General features: G+C 57.7%; 1 protein-coding gene across 9 annotated transcripts in view; it reads right to left on the bottom strand.

The window, feature by feature from the left end:
• Positions 1-25,165, bottom strand: part of CACNA2D2 (calcium voltage-gated channel auxiliary subunit alpha2delta 2) — a 134,337-nt gene extending 109,172 nt beyond the window's left edge. For 6 of the 9 annotated variants that reach the window (XM_074312279.2, XM_074312276.2, XM_074312278.2 and 3 more), the window contains exon 1: positions 24,770-25,113. In XM_074312279.2, coding sequence (XP_074168380.1) covers positions 24,770-24,978 — 209 coding nt within the window. In that variant the 5' untranslated portion in view covers positions 24,979-25,113. Of the gene's footprint in view, positions 1-24,769 lie in introns of all 9 variants that reach the window. The other 3 variants (XM_074312283.2, XM_074312275.2, XM_074312282.2) reach the window with 3 other exon arrangements.
• Between the last annotated feature and the right edge of the window lie 2,024 nt (positions 25,166-27,189).

Raw genomic sequence — 27,189 nt, 5'->3', positions numbered from 1 at the left:
GGGTGCTGCACAGGAGGCTTTGGAGAGGGCAGGATGGACAGGTGGTCACGTGGCCCTGTATTCTCAGCCTGCACCTATGAACAGGGATTGCATCTGGGGAGAGGCCTGGCCCGAGTTCTAACCTGTGACGCCCCCCATTTCAAGCAGTTCCAATCAGGTGAGTAAACGGGCTGGCCAGAGAGACATTGTCCATGCTGCCAAAGGCGCTTCCGCTGTGACCAGAGCCCCCTGTCCTAACGCATCTGAAAAAGGCCTCTCAACTTCCCCATCCCACAGACACACAAGGAGGCCTTTCCGTGGGGGACTCACAGGACAATTCCCACAACAATTTAAATACTCCAGGGGTCAAACATAGCCCATAGCACAAGGTAGGGTGGGGTGGTGCCAGCCCCCCAGCCGCTGGAGAGCTCCCTGGGAGCCACAGGGTCCGGGAGACTGTGTCTGGCCCGACTGCCCTAGGCCTGCTACCTCCTTGCGTTCCCTCGCGCCACGTGGGGCCAGGACTCTTCTAGCTCTGTGGGTTAGAAGAGCTTGCCCTGCCCCACATCCCTCCTCAGGCCTGTGGCTGGGGGGATGGGCCCGTGCCATTGTGTGTGCCCGGGTCTGTTGGCATGGGAACTCAGAGCAGGAGGCAGGCAGATCACTAATTGCAATTTGCCAAGCTGAATGTCAGGACCACGATGAAAAAAAAAAAAAATCAACATCAAAAGAAAGAGTTATTGGCTTCGGCTTGTTGCTAGTTGAGCCACAGCCTGATGTCCACCCCCACGCCCCACTGCAGGGGAAAGCCAACCCTGAGCCCGGACGGAGGCCAGGAACGAAAGGCAATCAGGCCTCGGCCACCAGCCGGGGAGGGTAAAGCCCACAGAGAACGGAGAGCCTGCCTCGCTCCGGCTCCTGTCCACGTGCTGAGCGCTTGGCCCTGACTGTGGGTGGATAGTGTGGCAGGTGGCTGTTCTGTGTTCCTAAGACGGAGTCTGAGGCGTTAATGCTAAGATGGGCCACTGCACAGTCCTGTGTCCAGCTAGGCAGGTGGCACATGAACGGGTGAGGCCAAGGAGCTGATCTCCAAGGGGAACCATCAGCTCTGCCCTGGCCCTGTCTCTGACCTCAGCTATCCACTGGTCTAGGGGACAGAATGCAAATCATAATCCTTCCCCGGACTAACATGTACAAGGGCACGCATCATGTACAAGGTGTGGTGCCAGCATGTCACCAGCTCTTTTGCTTCAGTCCTCACAAAGAAGCAAACCATCATCCTGAATTTACAGGTGAGGAAACAGGCACAGAGGCTTTAAGTGACCTGTCCAAGGTCACCCACCCAGGAAGTGGTGAACACAGAACTGGGTCCCGGGGCGTGCCGGAGTCAGCAAGAGCCGAGAGTGGGCACCTCTTCCCAACTCCGCATTCAGTGTCATCACCTTGGGAGCTTGAAACCGGCCATGGCGGGAATATTTATAAATCGGCAAAGGCTGCCAATCAGTTTCTCCCCCTGGATAGCGACTGTAAACATTTACCAGCACAGCGCTGATGCAGTCCCAGGCGGTCGCCTCTTTCCTAGTGTATCTATAGGTCTTCGGTTCTAGGATTTCACACATAAGTAAAAGAAAATTAATTGGATGAACAGGCATGGATGCCAAGTTTTTATTTCGCTCAGAAAACACATTATTATTATTATAATCACCATCATTTCATCAAAAAAGGCTATTTCAATACTAAAAAAGTTTTTAGAAGAGCCAAATCAGGATAAAGTCCAATTCTTCCCCAAAATGCACACTCCCTCTCCCTCTCCCTTTCCTTCTCCCTGGCCCCCCACACATGTATGCATACTCCTACCGCAGGCTGAGCAGCTCCAGACTCTGCTGTGGGCTGCAGGGACTGGCGTACTCGTGACACATCAGGACACACACTCGCCTGGGGTCTCGGGGTGGCTCTAGCCCCTTTGGTCCAGCACGCTGGGCCTGATGGGTAGACCCCTGGCTCCAGCTGCACTGCGCATCGTCACAATGCAGAGAAAACAAGTCACTCTGATTACTCACCTAAACCCAACCCAATTAGGAAGGCAAACCGTATGCCCAGTAGTTTAAAAGAACATGACAGATCATTCACTTCGTCATCACAGAGACATGACTTGGTGGGTTCCAGGGTTTGGCTGGTGTCCCAGTGCTGGCTCCAAGGGGAGATACATGGGATTGAAGAGGCAAGAAGTCAACCATGCACGTCCTACCCCGAGGCTAGAGAAAGCACCCACCAAGCTGAGACTGACCCTGGCCGGGCACAGTCCTCCTCACCCCGGCAGAAGGGCACGGGGGCTCTGGAAGGATCCACGGCCCCACTGGGTCAAATGCAATGGATCAAATCCTGCCTGGGCTCCCATCAGCCTGGGACCAAGTGCCTGGCTCTGCCAATGCGTCCCTGGTCAGACAGGGTGGCCCACCTGCTGGCTCCCCGCATGCCTGTGATGTTCCACGGTCCTCATTGAGATGACACTGCTTATCTCCAAAGGGCTCTAAGTGCCAAATTAACAAGACTGAGGAGAGACAATATCTGGGAGGAGGCATGTCCGGCCAGGGACTGCAGCAGAATGATTGCTGGGGCACAGGAGGCTGGGGACAGAGCCAAGCACTACCATGGCCTCCAAAGTGCCCAAACCTAGGAGGGTCCAGGATCTGCACCCCCACTTCACAAACAAGAAAACTGAGGCCACTGCCAAGACGGGTGCAGGGCTATAGCGTCTAGAGAGAAGCTGGACCTGTCCTCGTGGCTCCATCAGCCATGGACCCACCCTTCTAAGACTGTGAGGCTCCAGGAAAGGCTACTTCTGCCAGCCATGTCATCTGAGAGAGTTCTGCCCCCTCTGACCCTCAGCTTCTGTGAACAGGGGTACTAATGAGTGGCTGAGTAAGGCCAAATAAATTCACACAGCAACCTTACTGGGCAGTCCCCTGAGGGTTTGAAGCTCACCCCATCCAGCCCCTTGTCCCTCTTTCCCCCCTTCCCCCCCAGCTGAGAGAGATTGGGAGCGGGCACAGCGTAAAAGTGCCATGTGTCCCAAGACCAGCAGGCTGAGGGCAGCCCAGTGGGAAGAAACCGACACCACCTGCCATGGGATGCCAGGCCTTAGTCTCTAGGGCATGTTCAGACCAAGAGGAGTATGTGGGGGAAGAGGGGTGTGACCATCAGCAAGGGAGCAAAGTCATCTGTATGTGGGCGAGGAGCTGGGGCGGAGGACCCCCTTTAGCGGATAGAACCATCGAGACCCCAGCTGGAAGGCTGGGGAGGCCCCAGTTCAAACTACAGAGCACTGAGGTGGGGGCTGCCAGCTGCAAAGCCCCCCCCCAGGGGAGAGAGGGACAAGGCTAGGAGGATGGGGGTAGGAAAAGACAGCACAAGAGGAGGAAGAGAGGAAAGGGGGAGGGGAAGAAAAGGAGGGAGCAAGGCAGAGAGAAATGGGGGGAAGAGCGTACGTACAGATGCAGCAGCATAGATTAAACTGTTGCCAGTTGTTAATTTTATACGTGAAGCTGTTGATCAGAATGTGATTTAATTGTACAGTATAATCCAGGCTTTTGGAATAAATTATGCAGAAAACTCATCTATAATTAAACAAATCAAAAAACCAGAGACAGGTGACACTGCAGGCTCACCCTCAGAGGGCACGGGAGGGTGTGGGCGGCCGGACCTCGCAGAGGGGCAAGAAGAGGGGGGAGGACTTTGTTCAAGAGCAGACGGGGGAGGCCCAGGAGAGGCCAAGGCCTAGCAGTGGCAAGAGCTTCCGGACCCCCAACCTGGGCCTCTGCAGGCCTGCTCCCCACTCCCAAGGAGGCACTGACACTCTGCTACAGGCTGCCTCTACGGCCGAGTGGGACGGGGTTTAGGGGCGGTCTCAGCTGAGAGTGGCACAGCAGGTGATGCGGGAGGGGTGGATGCCAGGACATCACTAGACTGGGGCAGGTGAGGGGTGTAGGCAGCAGGCACAGCAGAGGCCACTTGCTGCCAAGGGCACTGTGAACCACACTTGGCAATGGTGGGGGCCCACAGGTCTCCTGCTTCTCTGTGACAGGCTGGCCAATTATTCTTCCAGCTCTGGGGGAGGCAACGATTTAAAATAAAGTGTTATTTAATTATTCTGATTATATTTCAGCTGGCCTGCCACCTCCCACCTGGGTGCCTTCTCAGTCTTCTGCAGGAGGAAAAGAGAAAGACAGGGCAGGAAGCGGGGGAGGAGAGGGCCTCTGTGTTAGGCTGACACCACCCACAGCCACCCAAAGCTCAGAGAACAACTGTGAGCCCTGCTGAGGCTGGGCTTGGGACACAGCTGGCCCCTTCCCTGGGCCAGAACCCTACTGCAAACGGCAGGAAGCTCAAGGCTGCACCCCAGGACTGTGGCATCTCCAGAGTCACCTCCGCCGGGGTGTCCTCCATGACCACTGATGTAGATGTCTCTCTCTCCTCAGACTGAGTGCCCAGATCCAGCCCTGGCCCTGCCAAGGCTTGAACCAGGTGTGCCCCCTTAAGCCTCAGTTTCCCCACCTGGAAAACGAAGACAAGGCTCGCCACTTGTCCACATCCTAGGACCCAAAGAGGAGGCAGGTGGCGACCACTGCCCCATGGAAAGGATTTATGAGCACACAGATCCATCTGGACAGCGGGGCTGCTCTCCCCACAGTCCAATCTCCTTCCTCAGGCATGGGATGGCTGTGCCTCCTTCTTAGACTGGGGCCTCCAGGTGGGCTGCAGCGCCCCTGCATTGCCAAGATCCCGACACAGGGGAGACACCTCAGGAAGGGTAGGGCCTCCTTCCTGCTTATTCCTCTCAGGAAAGAAGGCTCTTGGGTCTCAGCGTCTTTTGAGGTTCAAAGCCCAAGGTGGGATCCCTGACCCTGATTTGATTTCAAACTTCGAAGAACAGGGTTGGCAGAGGGCAAGTCCAGCCAAGGTCATTCACTCCCGAGAGGCCAGCTGGGATCAGCGTGCCTGGAGGTAAGGAGCCGGGCCAGCCCTGGCCTCGCGCTGCACAAACCACAGAGGGTGAGAGGGGAGACGCTGGCTCCGCCAATGCATGGTGGGGGAAGGCTCCCAGCTAGCCACCAACCGCTTCATACGCAGGGGAACTAAGGCGCAGGCCTCAAAGGGACTGGCTCACCTTCAATGGATTTGTGACTCAGCTAAGGGGACTCCCAGTGTGAGCACCATAGAGCACCCAGAAGCATCCTCCCCACCCCCACCAGCCATCCAAGCTGTTCTCTGGAGCTGGGGAGGGGTTGGTGCCGAAGCTCGAATTAGTCCAGATCTATTGGCCTCCACGACGTGTCTTGGGACCCTGCCCAAATACTGCTGCTTAATGAGGTTAATTATGGGCTGTCCCTTCTTTCTTTGCTGGGGAGAAAGCTCTCTCTTCTAGTTAGCTCTCAGCTGGGAGGCAGCAAGCCTATGCACCCCCACCCTCAGACTAACGGTGAACAGTCATCTGGCTTTAATTAGGGCCCAGTATTTACTCCTTGATGGGGGAGGGAAGGAGCCGAGGGGAGGAGAAGGCCTGGGGCCAGGGAGCAGCATCACCCAGGGCTGGGGGAGCCAGGCAGCCCACTTGGCCCAGACAGAGATGGAGAGTGTCCAGGCTCACACAACAAATGGCCACAGCACTCTGCCTCCTTCCCCACCATCAGTGCAGGCTGGAGGGCTCACAGGGGCACCAGCAATCAGGGAGGACTGCATGGATGAGGCAAGCCAGGGACACGCGGGCTGAGAAGGGGACGGTTTCCCGGTGTCAGTGAGGAGGACAGCATGGAAGGCCCACCTGAGCCTGACTTTGTTTCCACCATGGTTAGCTGTGTGACCTTCATAACATCTTTTCACCTCAAGGTGAAAGCAGCATGAGGTGTTTGTACCTCAGAGAAGGCCCTAAGGGGCCCTCCATGGGAATGCATCCTGCCCCCGCAGCCCCTGCAGTACTGGGAGGGGGGCTGGAGAAGGCACCAAGGGGCAGGGGAGCCGGGAGGAGGTATGGAGCAGGAAGAAAAAGGCTGTTCTGTGGGAGAGGTTGGCGGGCTCGGCTGGGGTGATGGCCTGGGTGGGGAGGGGCCAGGACCGACTCTCTGCCACCTCCTACTATGTACCAGGACCTGCTTCGTGGTCCACACACAGCTCTGTGGATTGGCCTTTCCAGGTCTCACTTTCCCTCTTTGCCCAAAGAAGGGTGGCCTGAGGCCTCCACAGGCCATTTGGGGATCCATTTCCCGGGAGTCTGATTGGGACCTTCCTACCTGGGGCCTGCACCTGTGCGCCAGGCATCACAGCAGTGACAGGCCAGGGCTCTCACTGCACTGACTTAATGCATTTCACAGCAGTCGGATCACCCCCAGTCCTCAGAGGGGAAAACTGAGGCACAGAGCCCAAGGTCACACAACTAACGAATGCCAGTCAGGATGACACATACCTCTCCTGAGGAGGCTGGGCTTCAATGCCCAGCTGCCAGCATGGCGGTCACTTGGCTATCTAACAAGCCTCTCAAACTAAATGTGCCCCAAACCGAGACCCTGACCTCCCTCTGGATCCTCACGCCCCCTCCACTCCCCCACCGACCCCCTCCCCTGGCTTAGCTGATGGCAGCTCCCTCTGTTCAGGCCAAAAGCCTCAGAGTAACCTGGAACCTCTTTCTCTCACACCCACATCCAACCCATCAGCAAGCCTGTGGGCTCCAACTTCACACTGTGCCCGAATCTGCCCACTGTCTACCACCTCCCTGGCCCCCAGCCTGGCCTGGGCTGCCATCATCTGCCTCCAGGATAAGTGTGGTCGCCAGCTCTCTGGCCTTCACACTGCACACCGGGGCTTGCATATACTGTTGCACAGGCCTTGGCACACGCTGTTCCCTCTGCCCGGCTCAGTCTTTCCTCAGAAGTCCACAGGGCCTCTGTCTCACCTCCTTCAGGTCTCTGCACACACATCATTTGCTTACTGAAGTCCAGCTTGCCCCCATTTAAGTTGCACCCCTCCTCAAGCAGGGCCTGATCTTCGCGTGCCCTCCTGGAGTTACTGCTTTAGCCAGTACTTGGTCAGGCCACCTCTTTGTTTACAGTCAGCCTCTGTCCGGGGCTGGGAACCCTGACAGAGGCTTCTGCTCTCCAGCTTGAAGAACAGCCCTTTGCTGAGTTGCCGTTCCTCCCAGAGTCGGGGCGACCTCCCTCCCACCCTGCCCAGCCTGTGTGTGGCCGGCCACAGGAGGAGGCAGGTGGGCTGGGCGGCCCAGAGGCCCTCCCTTCTGCTGGCTTCTCTCCGTGTGAATTATTAAAGCTCATTTATGACAGGCCTGCCCAGGCCTGTGGCTTCCGTGCATAATTCATGGCTCTCCCAGAAGAGCCGGGTGCTGGAGCAGCCACTTCTTCCAGGAAGCCAGAAGAAAGTGCGGGGAAGAAGTGGCCCACCCCAGGCTGTCCTCCTCCCTGTCTCTGTCACCCCTTTGCTCTCGCTCTGTCACGAGCAAGAAGAGTTCAGGAACTAGCCGAGGTGTCCCCAGAGCAAAAGCAAAGGGTCCAGGCCGGGGACACGGGTATCTGCCGCTCTGCCCACGATCCACCGTCTGCCCCCAGGTCCAGAGCCACCTGCCCCAGTCACTGACATAGACAGACTGTGAGCATTCGGGGCTCTGTAGTGCCTCCTTCTCTCCCCAGCACTTTCTCCAGGTAGAAAGGCACAATGGGAATTCAACCCCTGCCCAGGCCCATGGGACAAACAGGTAAATTGAGGTTCAGGGAGGCTGGCGCTCAGGAGGTAGATATATTGACACAGCCCCTGTGCACCCAGCCAGGTGTTGTGATGGGGGAGCCATGCCCAAGCGTGGTCTCAGGAGGTGCACAGTAGGGTTGCGGTACCTGTAAAGGTCACCAGGTGAGTCAGGGAGGACCCAGGAGCTCCATACGCCTGTCCCTGCCCCACACTGGTGCTGAAGCCTGACTGGGGGTGGCAAGATAGGCCCTGTGCACGTGCCACTAACCATTCCGCTCAGATTCTGTCATTCACATGTCCCCATCTCCCCTCCTGCGCATCCTCCCCACCCCCCAGCATGAGTCAAATCCTCGCTGAGCCACAAATAGCCGTCCTCTGTATGTATCCTCAACACAGCCTCCTGCCTTGAGGAGAACAGAGACTCCCCCTCAGGACCCTCTGTTCCTCTTCAGGGTACAGATCCCGTTGTGGAAGCTGGCAGGCCACCGGAGGACACCAAGGTAGAGAGAAGAGGTGGAGCAAAGACCAGAACTCAACACTTTAGGGCCAGCTGTGTTCACTGGCCTTGTTCCTCTTCTACCTGGCCAAGTTACCTCCACTAGGAAGTCTTCCCTGATTTCTCCTATCCCATCCTCAAACCCATAGTACTGATCCCACTTTATTGAACCTTGCCTTGGGTTGGAGCTTCAGCCTAGTCTGTCACCAAGCTCTCTGCAGAGCTTAGCTTGCAGCCTGACAAAGAAGAGTCTTCTGGAAACACTTGGCATGAGATTTACCTGAACATCCTCCACTAACCAGTGGGAGACAGAATGGCAGGCAAGGCTGGGAAAGGGGCTCCAACTCCAACAGGCAGCAGAGCACTAAGGAAAGGAACTGGTGATACAGAGCACCTACTGTGTGTTGGGTTTTCTGTGTGGGATTCCCTCCAAAGTTACACCGCACCCCTGGCCAGGTGCAGACTCATTCAGGCCCACTTTATGGATGAAGACTGAGGCCTAGGGAGTGAAGCACCACAGCCAAGGTCACGCAGCCAGTCTGTGCTGAACCAGAATTTAAACCAGCCAAGTATGGCTCCAGAGCCCTGACCCTGGCCCCTAGGTCGTTAGGCCTCCCTAAGCCCAAAGTGGACTCCAGTGGTCAGATTTAAAATAGGAAATTGGGTGCAGGTGAGGGCCACAGCTCATTTATGCCCAGCCCTGCACCCAGACCCCCACTTCCTCCCCGAGCTGGGTGCAATCGGGAAGTCCTTCCATATACCCCACCACAGCTATGCTGCTGTAGGAATGTTGTCTGGGCCGTGCAAAGACGGGCTCCCTCAGATCCTGTCCCCCTCCCCCAGGAAGCCTGGACCAGGTAGCGGGCAGAATGTCCACTTCCTCTGGGGTTTGCTTCTGGCTAGTGCCTGGCCTCTCAAAGGCAGCCACGCTGCATGTAAATCGAATGGGAGCACAGGTTACTCTCTAGTGCTCCCTCCACAGTGAATTCTTCAGTGATGCAAATCCCCTCAGTGGGCTGTGTGGGACCCATAGCTGCAGGGAGGAGGGAGATTCAAGTACCATCCCAGCAGCCACACCTCCTTCTGGGGAGCCCCAGGAAGGTGGCCAGGCCAGGAGGAGTCACTCTGCCTGGTGAGCCCAAGTTGTCCGCAGGGCTGGCTTGAGATAAACCTAACAGGACTTACTGCTGAAAAAATACAGGTGTTTCTGACCTTGTGCAAATTCCCTCCTAGCTCACTCACTCCTCACTCATTCATTCCAGTGCTGATGAGCCAGGCTCTACGCCGGGCACTGGGAAGGGACACAGTGGTGGGCAGGGTAGATGCGGGCCTGCCCCAGGAGATTCGAGTTCAAGCACAGCAGACATACGATCTAATCTGGACCAGATGAGCGGAGGGAGGAGGAGTGAGCCTTGGTGGGTTGGATGCATGACGAGGGGCCTGACCCAGCCTAAGGGTCTGGCAGGTGAAGGTGGCACTGCAGAGCTGGAGGGCAGTCCAGACTGAGGGTACAGCACATACAAGGCCCAGCAGTGAGCTCTGCCCAGGAAAACGCCCATGAACGACGCAGATCAACCATGGACACCAAAGCAGGCTGCCCTCCCACGCTGGGAACTGCAGAATTCCAACCTCACATGAGCACCTCCACACGCTGGCTGGGGGAGAGAGGTGGGCTCCTGACAGTGGGGAGACGGAGAGCGGGCCCAGGAAGTAGATGGGGAACCAACGGCTCAAAGAGCTGGGCTCTCTGACCAGCCCTCGGTGCCCCGTCCGGGAAGGCACAGCTCAGCCAGGGCCCCTCTAGAAGCACGTATTCAGCTTAGACACATCTCCAGCCGGATGTCTAGTCAGCATCTCTAACTCAACGTGTCCCCTGGTGTCACCTGGACTCACTCTTCCCCAGCCCCCTGCAGCTCAGCTGGGGACAACTCTGTCCTTCCAGCTGCTAAAGCCAAACACCCTGGGGTCACCCGGGCCCCTTTCTTTCTCACACCCAGACGACTGACATGTCTTACCACCTCCACCACAGCCACCCCCACTCTGGGTGCAATCGGAAGTCCTTCCATATACCCCACCAGAGCTATGCTGCTGTAGGAATGTTGTCTGGGCCGTGCAAAGAAACCTCTCCCATGGTTTCCACCTCAAAGTAATGGCCAAAGACTCACTGATTTAGTGGCCCTGCCTGACCTGGCCCCTACTGCCCTCTGACCTCCTCTCCTCCTGCTCTAACCACTGTCCACAGGGCCTTTGCACTGCTATTCCTCTGATTGAAACACCTTCTCCCAGATACCAGCAGGGCTCCCACCCTCCACCCCTTCCAGGCTTTATTCAAATGTCTCTTTTTTTAGTGGAGGTCTACTCTGACGCCCACACCCAGGTACGCTGTAAGCTCCCCCCAATCCATCCTGTTCCTCCTCCATGGCTATATCACCTTCCAACACATGTGTCTTCTGTCTGTGTTCCCTGCCAGGGCCTGGCACACAGCGGATGCACATGAGCGTTGAAAGAAGGAGTGAACAGCTGGTTGTGGTGTCTGTGTAAGGAACGACGAGACGTGGTTGTGCCCACAGCGAGGGAGGTATGGACTGGAAGAACATGAATGGGGGGGGCATCTCAGGCAGTACCAGGATTTCTCTAGGCATAGCCTGTGAGGCCAAGCCCATGGGCTACTCCACAGCCCTGCCTGGCACCTGAGGACAGCCCACACCAGACACTTGTGTCCCACTTGCACTGACCTGCAGGTCACCCCACAATGGCGTTTGACCTTTGTTCATATGACCAGCCCAGTTCACATGTCCCCAAGGCCAGTCTATGAAAAAGGGGCAGGCTGCCTTTGCCCATTTTTCAGATGAGAAAAGCAAGGCTCAGAGTGGCTGCCCATCAACTTTGTAAATTTTATTTAACACAGAGCTACCGACTGCCTGTGTTGTTGGGACCAACATTTAACACATGGCCCCTACCAGGAGTTCTGCATCTGGGGAGAGGAGGCCCTGGGCTGCCTTCATTTGGGAGCACCCAGGGAAGGTGGGCCCTGTGAGCAGGGGAAGGGGGAAAAGACTGGCAGGGAGGTAGGTGCTCCCTCTCCCGGGAACTGATTACATTCATTCACTCGCTACCTGAGGCCCATCACACCTGGGCCCTGGCGCAGAGCAGCCTGGAGGGCAGCCCAACACTCCCTACTGTACTTCGTAACTTGTGCTCTTGACCCCTGGGGCACCAGAGAGCGCTGAGCCTCAGCCCAGGACACATCGGAGGTGGGCATAGTGTTATTATCCCCCCAGTCAGATGTGGCTGCAGCAAGAAGACCCTCCTGCTGTCACTGCAACCAGAGGAGCCCACAAGTGCAAAGCACTCACCACTTCCCTGGGCATTTCTGATACAGATATTGTCACTAAAACACCTTCTCTTGAGTACAGGGCCTGGCACACAGTAGGTGCTCAAAAAATGTTGGCTGAATGACTGAATGCTCCATCTTTACAACTCCACACCATAGGAATTATGGTCCCATTTTAAATATTAGGAAACTGAGGCACAAAATGACTCAAACAAGGTCACATATTTTGACCTCTTTATGACCTCCATCCAGCTCCTCCCTTCCTCAATCCCTGTCACCTGGAACAGGCTTTCTAGCAAGTAGCAGGAGGACGCAGTGAGGCCGACAGAGCCCACAGCTCCAGTCCCACTATGGCCCTGTGCAGGCCTCCCCCTCTCCGTTTTAGAGTAATGGCCTCCATACGTCACCAGTCTGGAAATCACCTGTAAAATATAGCTCCCGGGCACTGGCTCCGGAACCATGTAAATCACCAGCTTAATGGCCTCTGGGATTGTCCCAGCCACTCTGTTCAGGGGAACTTGGGGCTGCGGGGCCTCAGGCAGGCGAGCCCCAGTCAGGAGCTGTGGGCAGCCCAAGGTGTCCTGGGTGCTGGGAGGCATTGCCCACGGGTGCAGCGGCCTTGGAGAGCATGTCAGCAAGAGAGGGGTGGGGCCTCCTGGAGCTTCAGGAGCTGGGGTTGGGTCAACATGGACAAGCCCCTCCCTCACCCCTGCCCCGTCCTTGTTCCCCATCAGAGACTTGCCCTCACAGGAAGGTGGCTACAAGTGCTCTCCCCCGGCCCCCACAGCCCTGACCGTGGAAACGGTGGGACCCTGAGAGGGCCTGTCGGAAGCACGTCTGGGGTATGAGCCCTGCCCCACCTGCCCCACCCCCTGGATGCTGCTGAGAGCACCAGCCATGCATGGTTACTATGTATTTGGCCTCACTTCTCACTTCCGTTTCTTATTCACTGCTGATCTCCCCAGACTGTGAACTCCCACAGCAGGCCCAGCACACAGCTAGGTGTGGGGAGAAAACAGGCAGAGGGAAGGGGAGGTGAGGAGACAGAGCCTGAAACATGGGCAGGCCATGGAGCGGTCAGCAGGGTGGGTGGGGCAAATGTCACCGCACAGGGGCAGTTGGGAAGGGGTGGGGCAGCCAGCTGCGGAAGCCTGGTGATCAATTCCCAGATGCCGCACTCTCGCCACTGGTCACATGCATAGTCATCTAGGAAGAACTGGCTCCCACAGGTCCCAAGTCAGGAGAATCCCAGAACCAGGAGACCAGGGGCCACACTCTTTTCCTGGGAGCCTCAGTCCCCCTCCTGTCCCCTATGACGTCAGCAAAACCAGACCCATATGGAGCCCTGTCCCAGACCATGTAAAAGCTGCTCCAGCTTCAAAGACACAACCAGAGAGTCTGCAGACACCTGCGCAGACTCTCTGCTCAGCAAACATTTATTGAGCACCTGGTGTGCACTAGCCTGGGGCTCCAGCCAAGGACAGGTGGCCCCTGCCCCACCCCTCCCAGGCATAGCCTTGAAGGGGAGGCAGCAAGATCTACTGCAGGATAAGAATGGGGGGGGGCTTCAGGCAGCCAAGGAAGCCCCTGACCCACACAGGGAAGTCAGGGGAGGCTTCAGCGAACAGTGACTCCCAGGTAGAGGTCAGCTGGACCACCGGTGTATCCAGCTTGGGGCTGGCAGGGTCCTTTGCAGCCCACCCAACCTCTCCCCGTCTTACTCCATGCTCGGTGCATAGTAGGTGCTTATTACACCCCTACGGAAGGAGACGGCTGCTGCCCGGTGGGCACTCAGTCCTGAGGGCAGAGACCCCCTCCTGTGCCTGCGCCATGCCCACCAGAAGCAGCCCCTTTCACTCTGGTCTCTCCATAGCACCAGCTTACAGAGGATAGAAATGACAGCTTTGTGGACGGGGTGGCAGGGGAACGTCACCATCAGCTGCAGAGGATCCATCACTCTGCAGGGTCCAGGACATGATGAGGACACAGGCTCAGAGGAGGAGGGCAGGTGGTGCGCCCAGACTCCCACAGTGAGCTGGACAGGGGCCAAGCCTCTGGCAGGCTAGGAGGAGAGGGAGAGGAAGGACGGAGGGGAGGCCCACACCCTGCAGCATGAGCCCCTGAAGTTTCTGGGGCCCGCATCAGCCAAGGTCTGTCTTCAATACTTGAATGTGCTGCCTTGGGTAACTAACTCTAGGCACAGCGAGAAGGTAGGGTAAGGGATGGAGGGCAGGAGGATGGAGGGTGAGGGGATGGAGAGGTGGGGACACGGGAGTGATTAGACTGCTCTGCTCCCCCACTCTGTGTGCACAGGTGATGACAGTACCACCAGCTCCCAGCGGGCGAACGGGAGAAGGCCTCAGGAGAAGACCCAGGTCAGCCAGCTCCAAAGAGCCCTCTCCTCTCATGTGACAGGTGGGGAAAAGTAGCCAGAGGAGAACCCTGACCCAGGAGCAGGACAGAGCCCAGGCCATCTCCCAGGACCTGTGCCCTTGGCCGACTGACTCCTGGAGCCAGGATGGGTGCAGGGAACAGAGCCCAGAGAGTAACAGGAAGGACCAGGGGCCAGGTCATGAGAACATGGCCTCTTTAGAGTATGGATCTTGTCATATCCGTCAAGAGAGCCAACCAATGACACCCAGTCCTGTCTGTAATGAGCAGGCACAAGTACACTCCACTTTGCAGCCGCCTCTGCCTAAGATGAGAATGAAGTCTGGCAGGCAGCCCCCAGCCAAGCTCAGGCCCTCCTGTGGCCATGTCCACGGTCCCTTTCTCAGCTGTGGCCCATGAAGGTCAAGTCAGTTGCCCCGCTCTGCAGTGCCCTCTGTCACCCAGGCCGTCCAGGGAACCCCAGGGTGCCACAGGTCTGTGAGAAAGACAGAGGCCCCCATGAAACCATGCTCCACAGATCTCAGTCTGAGAGAGGCAGCCCTTGCAGAGGGACAGGTGTGATGGAAGGGTGGGGGCACCCCAAGGGTCCTGTGTTCCGGGGGCTGTTGGGAGGAGCTGCAGAAAGGCTGTGCGAGGCAGTGGCTGTGTGCTCAGCCCCCAGCGCTAGGGTGTGAATCCTGCCTCGACCACTCACCGTCTGTGTGATTTCAACATCACTCAGCCCTGTTGCCTCAATTTTTCTTGTCTGTAAAACGGGAATAAAAATGGACTGATCTCACTGGATAGCATATGTGAAATATACCACCCAGGGCCCAGCTCATAGTGATTGATGATGTGGTTAAAATAACTACTTCCTTTACAAATGTTTCCTCCAGCATGGACACCCTCCCTTCCCTTCCCCCTATCTCCGTCCTCAGCTCCCACTCTCGCGTGCAGGCTTCTTGTCTGCAGCAGATACTGCCTCCCCATTCTCTATCACCCTCCCCTCTTGTTGCTAACAAAACCCGTCTGTAAGAATCTCTCCCACCTCCAGCCTCAAGGTGACCCCATCCTTAGCTCAAGGGTAAATCCTGATTAGCCTGAGCCAATCACAGTGCATGTTCCCGATTGTCAGTGATTGGTTTAGAGTGAACATGTGAGCCACTGCTAGCCCATGAGGTGTAAGGAGAAGTTGGCTAGCTGGTTTCTAGGTGAAGTTTTTTAGCCTCTTAAGAGGAACCCAGAAGAAACGCCTCCTCTTTTACTCCTAATGTCCGATACCTGTGATGCCTGGAGCCGTGGCAGCCATCTTGTTGCCATGAGGGAAATCAGCCAAAGACAAACAGCTACATTACAAGTGAGGCCAGCCAGGCAGAGTGCAGGTGAGGACTTGGTCGTCGATGAAAGCCTACACTCACCCACCTCTGGGCTTCCTGTCGGGATAAAGGGCCTAACAATGATGGAAAAACTCATCATGCTGTGGTTGCCAAGGTGTACACAGAAGCAAGCAGCCTCTTTTCCTTGCAGCCAAATATACTCTTTTTTTTTTTTTTTTAAGATTTTGTTGGGGAAGGGGAACAGGACTTTATTGGGGAACAGTGTGTACTTCCAGGACCTTTTTCCACGTCAAGTTGTTGTCCTTTCAGTCTTAGTTGTGGAGGGCACAGCTCAGCTCCAGGTCCAGTTGCCAGTTGCTAGTTGCAGGGGGCACAGCCCACCATCCCTTGCGGGAGTCAAGGAATTGAACTGGCAACCTTGTGGTTGAGAGCCTGTGCTCCAACCAACTGAGCCATCCAGGAGGCAGCTCAGCTCAAGGTGCCGTGTTCAATCTTATTTTCAGGGGGCGCTGCCCACCATCCCTTGCGGGACTCGAGGAGTTGAACCGGCAACCCTGTGATTGAGAGCCCCCTGGCCCATGTGGGAATCGAACTGGCAGCCTTCGGAGTTAGGAGCATGGAGCTCTAACCGCCTGAGTCACCGGGCCGGCCCCAAATATACTCTTTAGACTCAGCTTTTGAGGGGCCAGTCGTCAGCTCAATGCCTACTCCCGGAAGGCCCCTGGCAACTGGGCAGAGCTGGGGGAGAAGGCATGGGTTGTAGGAGAGGCCGTAAGGGGCAGGGTCTCAGTCAGAAAGTCTCCTTGGCCCGGTACCTAGGCTGAGCAGGCCAGCTGGGAGGGGACACGGTGAGCAAAGGCCAGAAGGGGCAGACGCCAGAGCTCCGACTAGGACCTGCAGGTGTCTCCGCCTCACTGCAGCCTGGGTAGTCACAGGGCTAGTGGGCAGAGACCCGAGCCAGCCCAGGCAGGGCCTCGAACGCTAGGCTGAGAAGTGGGGCTCTGCCCAGGGCAGGCTTCTGAGGCGCAAGGTCATAGCTCACCCTCAAAGGGAGACACTGCAGCATGCCTAGGGAGCCCAGGTTCTCACTACACCCACTTGGCCTTAGCTCACAGGAGAAAGGAGAGCCCTCAGCACAGGGGCCTGTTCTGCCAGCTCACTTCTCTTTTCCAATAAATGAAGTTGGGGGCAGGGCTGAGGTGGGTTGTTTTGTTGTTTGCTGGAACTGGTGGCAGTACCAGGCCTGACCTTTAAGGCTTCAAACGCAGCATTTCAGGCGGTGCCAGCAGGGGAGAACACGGGCTGCGGAGGGAAGTTATCAAGGCTAAAATGCCACGTCAGGCTGGAAACTCGCAGTGAGCAGGGGCCTCTACCCACCTCAGGGATACACCGGCGACACAGCTGTCCTTTCCCAGGGTACCCCAGGGCACTGAGGTCTGCCCCAGAGAAACGGCAGGAGTTGGGTGCTCACTCCACACAGGCCCCTGGCTGTGTGGGCTTGGCCAGAGGAGGCCTCAGATTCTCCTGCATCCCATGTCAGGGAGGTTTTTATTTAAGAGAACCAGTTGCATATCACAGTGCAAGGATTACTGAAGGGGGACACCCCTCGCGCAGCCTGGATTGAGCACTGGGGACTGGGACCTGCCCACAGCACGTGCTCCTTTCCACCCCTTCAGACATCAGTTTCACTGTGTGCACAATAGAAGTACCTGGGTTCCCAGCAGCTTCTGTGGCTGGGATATGTCCTTCCCAGGTCAGGGAACCATGCAAGGCCCGTAGTGCCCAAGGAAATGGTCCCGCCCAGACTTGCTACCCCCACAGGAACCCTCACTGGTACTGCAGGCTCTCAGCAAGCCCTTCTCAGCCACTTCTGCCCTTTGCAGAAGCTCCTTCTCAAAATGCTGGGCTATGTTAGCACGGCCAACACATGGGCCCTGAGAATGCCAGGAAAGCAAGCTTATAGTCCCTCACATATCAGAACCAATCAGCTGAGGGCCCACACAACAGCCCCAAGGGCCAGCACCCAGCACAGGGCAAAATGACAAAAATTCATCCTGGAAAGGAAGTGGCTTCACTGGACATCGCCCAGATAAAGGAACATGAGGGGAGCATCAGGCCGAAGCTATTACACCCCAAATCACCAGCAGCTACTGCACAAATGTCTTGCTGGGAGCAAGAACCCCAAACCTGCAGCAGATGCTCCAAGGAATGCCAGTCTCCCTCCCTTTGGTGTGCAGATGACAAGCACCCGCTCCTAGAGGGGAAAATGCCAGCCCAAGGTCACACAGCAAGGGTTTCCACTCTGCCTGAGCCGGACCTGTATACCCACCGTCCAGGCTCTCCATAAGCAAAGGCCTGTTTGTAAAGATGCTTTGCTTCACAAAGAACTCACCAAGCTTCTCAGAGTCCCAAGACCCCCACTGCATCTAAACTCCATTCGATTTGCAAAAATCTGAATTACAAGGACACAGCCTCTGTGTGTTTCTTTTGCAGACTGTCATCCAGCCAGTTGGTCCATGATCAAACTTTCCAGCTCCGTCTTAACTCAGGCTGTTCCTGACATAAAAGTTGCAAAACACTGGTCCCAACAACCAGGTGGCTTTATTTCTTACTGCCAGCATTTGCCCAGCCAAGCCCTGGCATGAACCTCAAAGGCAGGTGCAAAAGTGGGCACTGGGAGTGCATTCTGGGTGCAGAGATAAACTCTGTGCATGCCCACACCTACAGATATACACACTACATAAGCACACACCCACATCCTCATTCACACACACAGGCACACACCTACACCTGTGTATACACATCAGCATGCAAGCATGCACACACGGGCACACGCTTTCACACACATGCACAAATACCCACACAAGCTCATCTTTATGTACAAATGGACACGCACACAAGTGTGCATACACATGAACACACCCAGTACACGTGAGCAAAGAAACATAAGAGCCAACACATGTAGACACTTCCACACACAGGCTTACATGTGCACACAGGCCTCGGCAAGGAGGAAAGACCCAGAAACCACAACTGAGTCTCAGGTGCTGGTCGTGCTTGGCTGTGTGGTGGGCGCTATGAGCCATGGGACAGGTGGCTGGCACTCGAGGGCAGGCCTAGCTGGACTGAGAACCCTCATAGATCCAGCCAGGACCCATCTGTCCTCATCATGCAGGCACTGGGGCCCAGGCCCATCCCTCAGGAGCTGTCACACCCCAACCCCATGAGGCAACAGGATAGAAGGAACTGTTTTAGAGATGAGGCCCCAGGAACAGAGAGGCTGAGGAAGTTCTCAAGGTCACACAGCAAGTGAGAGCTGCAGGACAGCCTCCAGGTACAGCAAGGGGGGGACTCATTCAGAAAGATTTGGCCATCAGGGAAGGAAGGCATCAAATGGGAGCAAGGGACCAGGGTCTAAGCGGGAAGAGAGGCAGAGGGGGCACGGCTCCCTCTTCTTCCCTACTCCTTTTCCCTCCACTTAAGGCGTCATTTCCAAGGTGGGGAGAGATGGTAAAAGGTCAGCAGGAAAGACTGTCTGTGCCCCTTCCTCTCTGCTAAATAACTAAGCTGATCAGAGCTCAAAGAGGGTCTAGGAAGCAGCTTCAACACACTCAAGGCGTGGCCAGAGGCCAGTATGAGAGGCGCAGGCTCCTTACATCCGGGCTGGGGGTCAGGCCTCGCCCCATGGCTAGAGCAGAGTGTAGAGAGGGGCGGGAAGACCTGGGACTATCTTCTTAGGGCACTGGAACGTTGGACTCAGAGGGCCCTGGAAGAAAGGGAGCTGAGGCCCAGGGGGGCAGAGGCCTGTCCAAGGTCACCACCATGCTAGCTACTCAGCTGAGAGGATTGGACAGGGAGTGCTTTTGACAGAGGCCCCCCTGGGACCAGGCCAACCCAAGGTGGGGACCCTCAGGTCCCCTGTGTGACGATCCCCCCAGTACACACTTAATCCCAGCTAGACAGGCCCCATCCCCACAGGCTCAGTCACCAGTACCAGCAGTGGCCAGGGGCTGAGTGGGCCAGACCAGCCCCAGGGGGCCCAGGTGAGGTGGGAGGGACTAGGGGTGCAGGGTCAGGGCCTGCGTTCCAAGGGGGCAGGGCAGGGCGTGGGGCTCAGATGTCATGGGCCTGAATGACGTCACCCTTCACTCCTTTAGGGAGCTCCAAGAGACCGCTCTGGGGACCTTGAAAGCCCCCAGGGGCACCTCACTCTGCACCTGTACCACCAACTCCCCTCCCCCTTCTTAGCCACAGGCAGTTCAGGAGGCTCTTCAGGTTACACAGGACAAGAGAGGAAGGGAAAGAAAAAAACCCAAAAACCACACATACACCTCCCTCTGGGAATACGAATATTGATTCTGTAGCTTCTTGTTTAGACAGTAGGCACAAGGGAAAAAAAACCAAAACCAACCTGACACGAAGAGAAACTCCGCAGTTGGCTGAAGGTGTGTGGCCAGCAGTGGAAAAGCGCCCTCACCCTTGCCTGTGGAGACCCCTAGGTCCCTACACTCCCACTGAGGCCTGAGGCCCTGAGCCCACTCACTTCAAGACACAGGTCACCAGTTCCAGAGGCAAACCTGCAATCTGGTGGCCTAAGGAGACAGCAGCAGGGAAAGGAGAAGTGGGGGATGCTGGAAAGGGAAAGAGGAAGAAAGAGATCACCCCCCCCCCCACTCATAGATAACACGACGCTGCCAGATAGGGCCCTGCCACATGCCTGCCTGCTTTGCCTCCCAAGCCTCCAGCTGCCCCCTGACTAGTACCTTGGTTCCCCGGACTCTCACCTGTCCAGACAGCATGAAAACACAAGAGTCCATAAGGTCTGAATCTTCGGAAGCCCCCTCAGGCCCGACAAAACGTCTGAGGGACTAGAGGATTCAGCCTCGGGTTTCCATGAACAGCCCCACCCCACCCTATGACTTTTCTCTCTGGAATCATACTGGAATCTTGGGGGTGGGGGCAAGATGGGGTCACAGCAGCTGGAGAGAAGAGTCCCTCCTGCCCACCCTCCAGGCCTGGCCCATGACTTAACACCTTAGAGAAGGGAAAACCTTGGCTCCACGATCGCCTATGACTCAGGACGGGATGAAGGTGGGCACAGGGGCTATGAGTACCAGGGCAGCAGGACAGTTAAGTGTCTGACAGACTAGCCTCACCCAGCCCTGCTCCAGAAACTGTGGAGCTTTGGGTAGGTCCCTTCATCTTTCTGAGTCTTAGTCTCCTCATTTGTAGATGGACGTGACCACGGATTCTGAAGTCAAGGTGGTAATGTCGGGGAGAGGACTGGCCCGGGCTCAGTGAGGGGAGGTCACCATCAGCCTGGTGATATCCGCCACCACAATCAACCTGGGCTTCAGAGAGGGAGGGAGGGAGGTGGCCCACTGTCTCTCGTCAAGGAGCTGACGTCCCATGAGGGTGGTACAGCCTGAGCTAGCTGCACGACCCAAAGGCATCTGGAAGGTGTGGATATGAGACCTTGAAGGAAGGATCTCGACCCCTGAGAAAAGCCTGCAGTGATGAGGGAACAGCATGAGCAAAGCGCAGAGATGGAAGGTGCTCGGCCTACGGGAGCAATGTGAAGACTGGTGGGGAGGGGCCTGTCAGGCTGTGGCATCAGGGCCTGCTGTTAATGTTACAACAGCTGCCACGGTGCCCACCCGCGGAAACTGCCCTGCCACCAGAGGCCACATCCTCTCCCACTAATTCTCATCACCAGTTTCTTAAGTAGATTCTATTATCTCAGTTGGGGAAACTGAGGTAAGGTCATCCCAATGCAGAGGGTCAGCTCTGAAGACCAAAACTTGAGCCCATAGGGCCTACACCTGACACCCAGCTTGCCCCAAAACTGCCTCCTTCCAGGAGCTGGCAGGGTCCACCCATCCACATCTGAAGTGCCAAGAGCTGGCAGTGCCCACCTGCACACAGGCAGAGGCACAGAAGTGCCCACTCTATCTGTGACTCAGTCTCTCCTTGGGAACACCAGTGTGACTGAGAATCCAGAGTAAGAATTACCCGCAGCTAGGAGGGGATTCATCTTAAAATGGGTTCCCTCCTTTCTCAGGGGTTAGCCTGACATGGCTGGCCAAGAGGAGGCACCCATGAAGGTGGGCTATAGGCGGGACAGCAGCAAGGGTTCCCCCCAAATCTTCAACCCCAGGAAGATGTGAACACCTGGTAGCTCTGCATGTCAGCGGAGGCAGCTGGCCACCAAGTCTCACCCCCTCCTTCCTCCTGCAAAAGCTGCAGCAGGTTGTTGGGAAGCCAGGGACCCAGATGTGAGCTGTTGCCTCCCTCTAATAGGAAGAGTCACAGGGAGGTGAAGACGCGGCTCAGAGGCCCAGACAGACACACGTCACCCACCATTAACCGTAGCTAGACTGACGCATGCCCGGTCGCGGCACTCAGGAAAAGGAGCACACACTCCAGCTGCCATTAATCTGTTGGGGGGTCCAGACCCCAGGCCCTTCTCTGCTCCCGACCCACTCACCATGCACCCCCAGAGGAAGAGACGTGCTGGCCGGCACCATCACTGCCGAGAGGGGCAGCCAGTGGGGTGCTCCACCCCGCACTCAGCGGGGATCCCACGGAGCAGGGGCCAGAGAACAGGGGCCAGAGGTCAAACAAAGGTGATAAAAAAGGAGGGCAGGTCAGGGTGGGCACAGAGAGATGAAAGGGGTGAGAAACGAAGCAAGGGGGCGGTGGAGCAATGATGAGAGATGGGAAGAGGGGGGCAGCGGAGGGAATGAGACTGACAGATTTGGGAGAGGAAGAGACAAGGAGATGCGAAGCAGTGAGGGCTGCCCCTCAGCCAGCAGCGGCCACTCACAGCCACTCCAGCCACCTGCCACCAGGGCTGGAGTGAGCATAACTGGAAACAGGAGGAAGCAGGTGAAAGGGAGTGTGAGCTCTGACTCCATCTCGCCCTCCCAACCCCAGACTCACGAGTGTGTGCATGCACATACACGTACGTGCGCACATATGGCTGCCTCCTTGTTTGAAACCCTGATCCAGGTCCAAGTGAGGTGAGAGAGCCCCCCAAAACCAAAGCCCTGTCTTCCTCCAGCTCTGACTCCTCTGCCTTCCTCGATTCAGTGGCAGCCTTGGTCTGCTTCGCCTGATGGGCAGAGTCACGCTGCTAGAGCGATTACAGAAATAACGGCCACGAACCCCAAGCCCACACTTGCTTGAAGCCCAGTGGCTTGAAAAGCTGGGCCCATCGCACCGCCAGACACCAATGAGGACATGACTTTCCCTGTCTAGGGCACTTTCCACTGAGGGGTCGTCACCCCAGTGCCATGAGGCTGAAGTCCCACTTCCCACCGCAGAAAGCCACCTGTGTCCAAGTCTCATCCTAGCTTGGCCACGCTGACCCTGGAGGTTCAGGCAGGCGGCCCCCCTCCTCCCTAGCAGCCCCTCAACAGCAGCCTCAGCCTTTATGTCAGTTCAACAAAAGCCCCAACTCCAACTAGCTGTGGTCACGCGCAGAGGTGGGGGGTGGGGGTGGGGGGGCTTCCTCGATTCCTTTCCCTTTCTCCCTCCAAGGATCAATGGGCGTCATATCTGCAGGAACAGGGCAGCTGAAGGGCGCTGGCTGTCATGGTAAACCCTGTGTGTCGTCACACCATTAGTCACCTCCCCCTGGACCCTCGGAGCTGCGCAGCCCCCACCCCACCCCCACCCTCATTCTCTAATTACAGTTTCCAAGACATGTCCCAAACCCTTAAATTAGCTCCAACTCTATCGACAAGAGGAGAGCGTCCAGCTGGAAATGTGCTGCTGCCATCAAACCCGCCTCACCATCTTCTTGCTGGGGACAGAGGGACAGGTGTCCACTCTGGTCAGGGTCTCACATTATCCTTCCAAGGGAGACCCACGGAAGCCCAGCATCCACCTGACCCACTGCAGGTTGGAAGGAGAGGGAGCCAGGTGGGAAGAGGTGAAAAGAGACGTCTGTGTAAACCTTCACTGGAGGAGCTATGAACCGGCTAAGGGAAATAATTATGGCTTGGCTTTGAGGAAAAAAAGAACAAAAAATAATGCTTTTGCTCTTTTTAAACATTGTGGCTTAAGTCCATTTTCATCACAGCAAATGAAAGGCAGTAACGCACCCAAAGCCCTGAACTTCCTGTGATGCCCTTCTCCCTATGCACCCCCCCCCCACACACGCTCAAAAAATCCAGACAGTTGACAGAGGACACGTCTGTATGGCACCTATAATTTGCCAACTGATCACCCGCCTGAGCACAGCCAGGCTGTGCGAGGAGAGAGACGATAAGACGGAGAAGGACTCGGAGCAGTGCCTTTCCGAGTTTGTTTTTCCCTCATCTGGGAGAACCGACAGGCTGAGTGGGCCGGTTTGGAGACATAACGGGGCTCCTACCCTGGGGTGGAACTGGGCTAATGGCGCAGAGCCAGCCTCTCCCCTTCTCTGAGACCAGACCCTTCCCCGTGCCCACTAGCAGCCAGGCTACTCTTTCCTCAAACCCCCAGCCTGGCCACTGGTGAAGGAAACCAGGGACAGGTGGCTCCTCAGGGAGCCAGGAGACAGAAAACAGACAGCAAGGTGGTCAGAGTGCCCCAAAGCCAACACGGGCAAGATGTGTCTGGGCACTGACATAGGCTGGGGCATGGTGCCCACAGAAATAGCTGCTGTCCTAAAGGCCACAGGCACTAAATGCCCACTCCCAGCCCCAGGCATATCTGGCGGAGCTCACCCTGAGGAGGAAGCCGAGTTTGCAAGCTCGTGGGGAGGGAGAGAGAAGCTCAGAAGGACCAGCACCGGCAGAAGCTGGCAGGGCCAGGACATGCTCTTCCCCTGTTGGCAGCAGCAGCAGGGGTCCTCCCTGTCATTCACCTCCTGACCCCACCCCAGCACCGTCACCTCCCAATTGGGCTCACCAGTGTACCCTTGCCCCAGGTGTAGTGGGGGGGACCAAGAAAAGGGGACCGAGCCCCTCTATAGCACTGGCCACAACAAGGTCCTCGCAACCTCTGCATCCAACCCTCGCCCTCAAAGAAAAAAGCCAACGAAGACAGGTGTGGGGGGTGTCCCCACCTCTGGATCGAAAGCGCCAGGTTCCCACCGGGAGAAAACGTGGGGCAGACGAGAGGCTCCAACTCCACTGGGCAGGGGTCGCTGGCCGCCTCCTCACCCAACCTCAGGTGCCCCTCTCACCCGGACAGCGGCAAGGGAATCAGCGGGCAAGCTCGGACTCCCGTACCCCTTCCCGCGGCTTGGAGAGCTTGCTCTGCTCCGTTCGCGGGGGAGGGAGGTGGGGAAGCGGTTGGGGGAAGAAGGGGCACCGCGGGGAAGTTTCGCGACGCAGCCAAAGCGCCCGGACCGCGGCTGCCCGCCCTCTGGGCTTCGGGCCTCCGCCCCCGGGCGCAGTGGGCAGCGGGACCCAGCGCCCTCGCCCTGGCTCGGGAGGTACGGGCACGGCGGGCCAGGGGGCAGAGGGGGGCGCAGGTTCGGCCCGGGTCCCGCGGCCGGCCGAGGCCACTTACGTGTGCTGCTGAGGGAAGCTGTAGGCAGAGGCGCCGGGGGCGGCGAGCAGCGGTAGCAGCAGCAGTGGCGGCAAGAACAGCAACAGCAGGCGCGGGGACCCGGACGCCGGGCTCCGGACGCCGGGCCGGGGGCCGCGGCGGGGCCAGGGGAGCGCGGTCCGCGCGGGGCCGGGCCGGGAGGCGCCGCAGGTCCGAGCCGGCACCGCCATGTTTCCATTCAAGATGCGGCGCCGCGGGGAGGGGGGGTGGCGGCGGGCTGTGGGGCGCGGGCGGCAATCCGGCCTCTCCTCCTCCGCCTTCTCGCGCCGGGCCTTCGGGGCTGCACGGGCCGCAGAGCCTCTGCAGGCTGCGGGATGCGCGCCGCGATCTCTCCGCGGCGCTGGCTCCTAGCGCTCTGAGCGCCCGGCCCCGGACCGGTGCTCAAATAGCGGCCGCCGCCAACCTGCCGGCGCCGCCCTCCCGGCTCCCTCCCTCCCTCTCTCCCAGGCCGGCCCGCCCCCGCGCGCCCCCGCCGCGGCCACGTGCCCGCCCGTGCCTGCGCGCCCCTCGTCCTCGCGCAGCCCCGAGTCTGCCCTGCTGGCCCGCGCGGCCGAGCGGAGCCCGGGCGCGCGCGTCCTGCGCCCCAGTCGCGGCCGGAGCTCGGGGTGTGAGCCCCTGCCTGCACGCCTTAGACCCCGTGCTCCACTCTGCCGTCCCCGCGGGAAGAGTCCACCGCCCGGTGGCCCAGGGCAGGCGCATACGTGGCCCTTCTGGGGGCTCGACCTTCAACAGGCTTAAGGCCTGGAGTCACAGGTTTAATGGTGGAATGGCAGGCTTCAGCCGAGACCAGAGAACAGGGCACCATTGCTGAACTCACCCCTCAGTGGCTGCAGCTACCTTCAAGAGTCCGCTCAGGGGAATTCGGTCCCCAGCTCCTGACAGAAGGAAAGGGCCTGAGTGTCCAGGCTCCCTGAACTAGAACCTGAGTCCAACTGCACAGTTGTGAGAGGCTGAGAATGGCAGGACGCAGCCCTCTGACGCCACTCATTTCACTTCCCTGGGCTAAGCAGGCACTGTGTGCAGACCAGCCCCAAGCCCCCAAGGCTTGCACAGCCTCTAGACTCTTCCAGTGCTGGGAAGCTCACCCCTGCACAAATAATTTCTGTCCTGGAGACCCCTGGCTCTTTTGAGCTTCAGGGAGAAGGCTGGGGGGCTGGTGTCAATTCCTACTCTGTAGTTGTGGGCCTCTCAGAGCCTCGGTTTCCTCCCTTGAGAATGCTTGTGTGAGTGCCCACCCCCACTTCCAGGATGAAGTGAGAATGGGAGTGAATTGCTTGGTAACCTAAGCACTCCCGGTTGGGGGAGAGAGAGTATCCCTGAGATTCACCAGGTCCCTGCCCTGCCGCTGGTGCCAATAGGATGAGAGAATGCTCCCTGCCAGCCTGGCAGAGGGCAAGACCCTCTTAGCAGTAACTACCCAAAGACTCTGTGCTTAACATGAGGAGTAAGGGATAGTAACCATCTGGGCAAGAGTGGTTGATATCTGGGTGAGTTGCCCATCACCCACTCACAAGTCAGCCTGAAGAGGATTTGCAGTTGAGGAGGGAACAGCGGTGGTCCCTGGACTGAGGAGGGCAGAGGTCAGGGGCTGGAACCAGGGCCCAGGACAACCTTTACTTGCTCCCCATTTCTACCCGGGCTTTTCCCACCCCCCCAAAGCCAGGGCTTGACAAGGGAACAGCTTTGGAGCTTCATCCTCACGTGACCTGAGTGAGTCTTCAGGGGCCAGACTGAGGCCCAAAACATTATCAGAGGAAGGCAGTGCCCTGGGCCCCAAACCCCTGACAGGCCTGGGGGCTGGTGAACAGAAGGTGCCTGCTGGACTCTGGGAGGCCAAGTCCGGCCAGCTCTATCGGGGACAAGCAGGGCCCTCCCTCACTGAGCCAGATGCCTGACTGGGCCAGATGTCACCACCCCCCACCTCTGGGCACGGCAGCACCTCCAGGCCAGACAGAATTAGCGGGGGAGAGTGTTCTGCATAGAAGACTCAACAAGCCTGGGCTCACCGGCCGCTTCTCAGCCCCTGCAGCTGATGTTTGTTTCTAGCATCTCTGTCTCCCCTATGCCCAAGCCAGGGCTGACCCGTGGCATCCTCCCTCACCTGTTTACTGGACAAATGCTCATGGTCATGGCCCCAGGGACCAGCACAAAGGGTGTCACCCCTCCCAGATACCCTCTGGGGTTAGGTGGGCACCTTTCTAAGGCACACTCTGCAGTGGCAGGGTGAGAAATGTCAGGGGCAGCCACCCTGCCCTTTGACATCAAGATGGCAGTACTGCTCCCAAAGAGAGCCTAGTCCATCAGGCACCTGTACCCAGACCAGGTGAGGTGAACGGGCATCGGTAGCTGGGCATTTCCGTTCCAGCCTCCACAGATGTGCA

The sequence above is a fragment of the Rhinolophus sinicus genome, chromosome 5 (genome assembly GCF_057876585.1).
Source record: "Rhinolophus sinicus isolate RSI-liver-muscle chromosome 5, RSI-T2T, whole genome shotgun sequence".
NCBI classification, from domain to species: domain Eukaryota; kingdom Metazoa; phylum Chordata; class Mammalia; order Chiroptera; family Rhinolophidae; genus Rhinolophus; species Rhinolophus sinicus.
The sequence above is the reverse complement of the archived record's forward strand: the minus strand, read 5'-3'. Positions and strand labels throughout refer to the sequence as shown.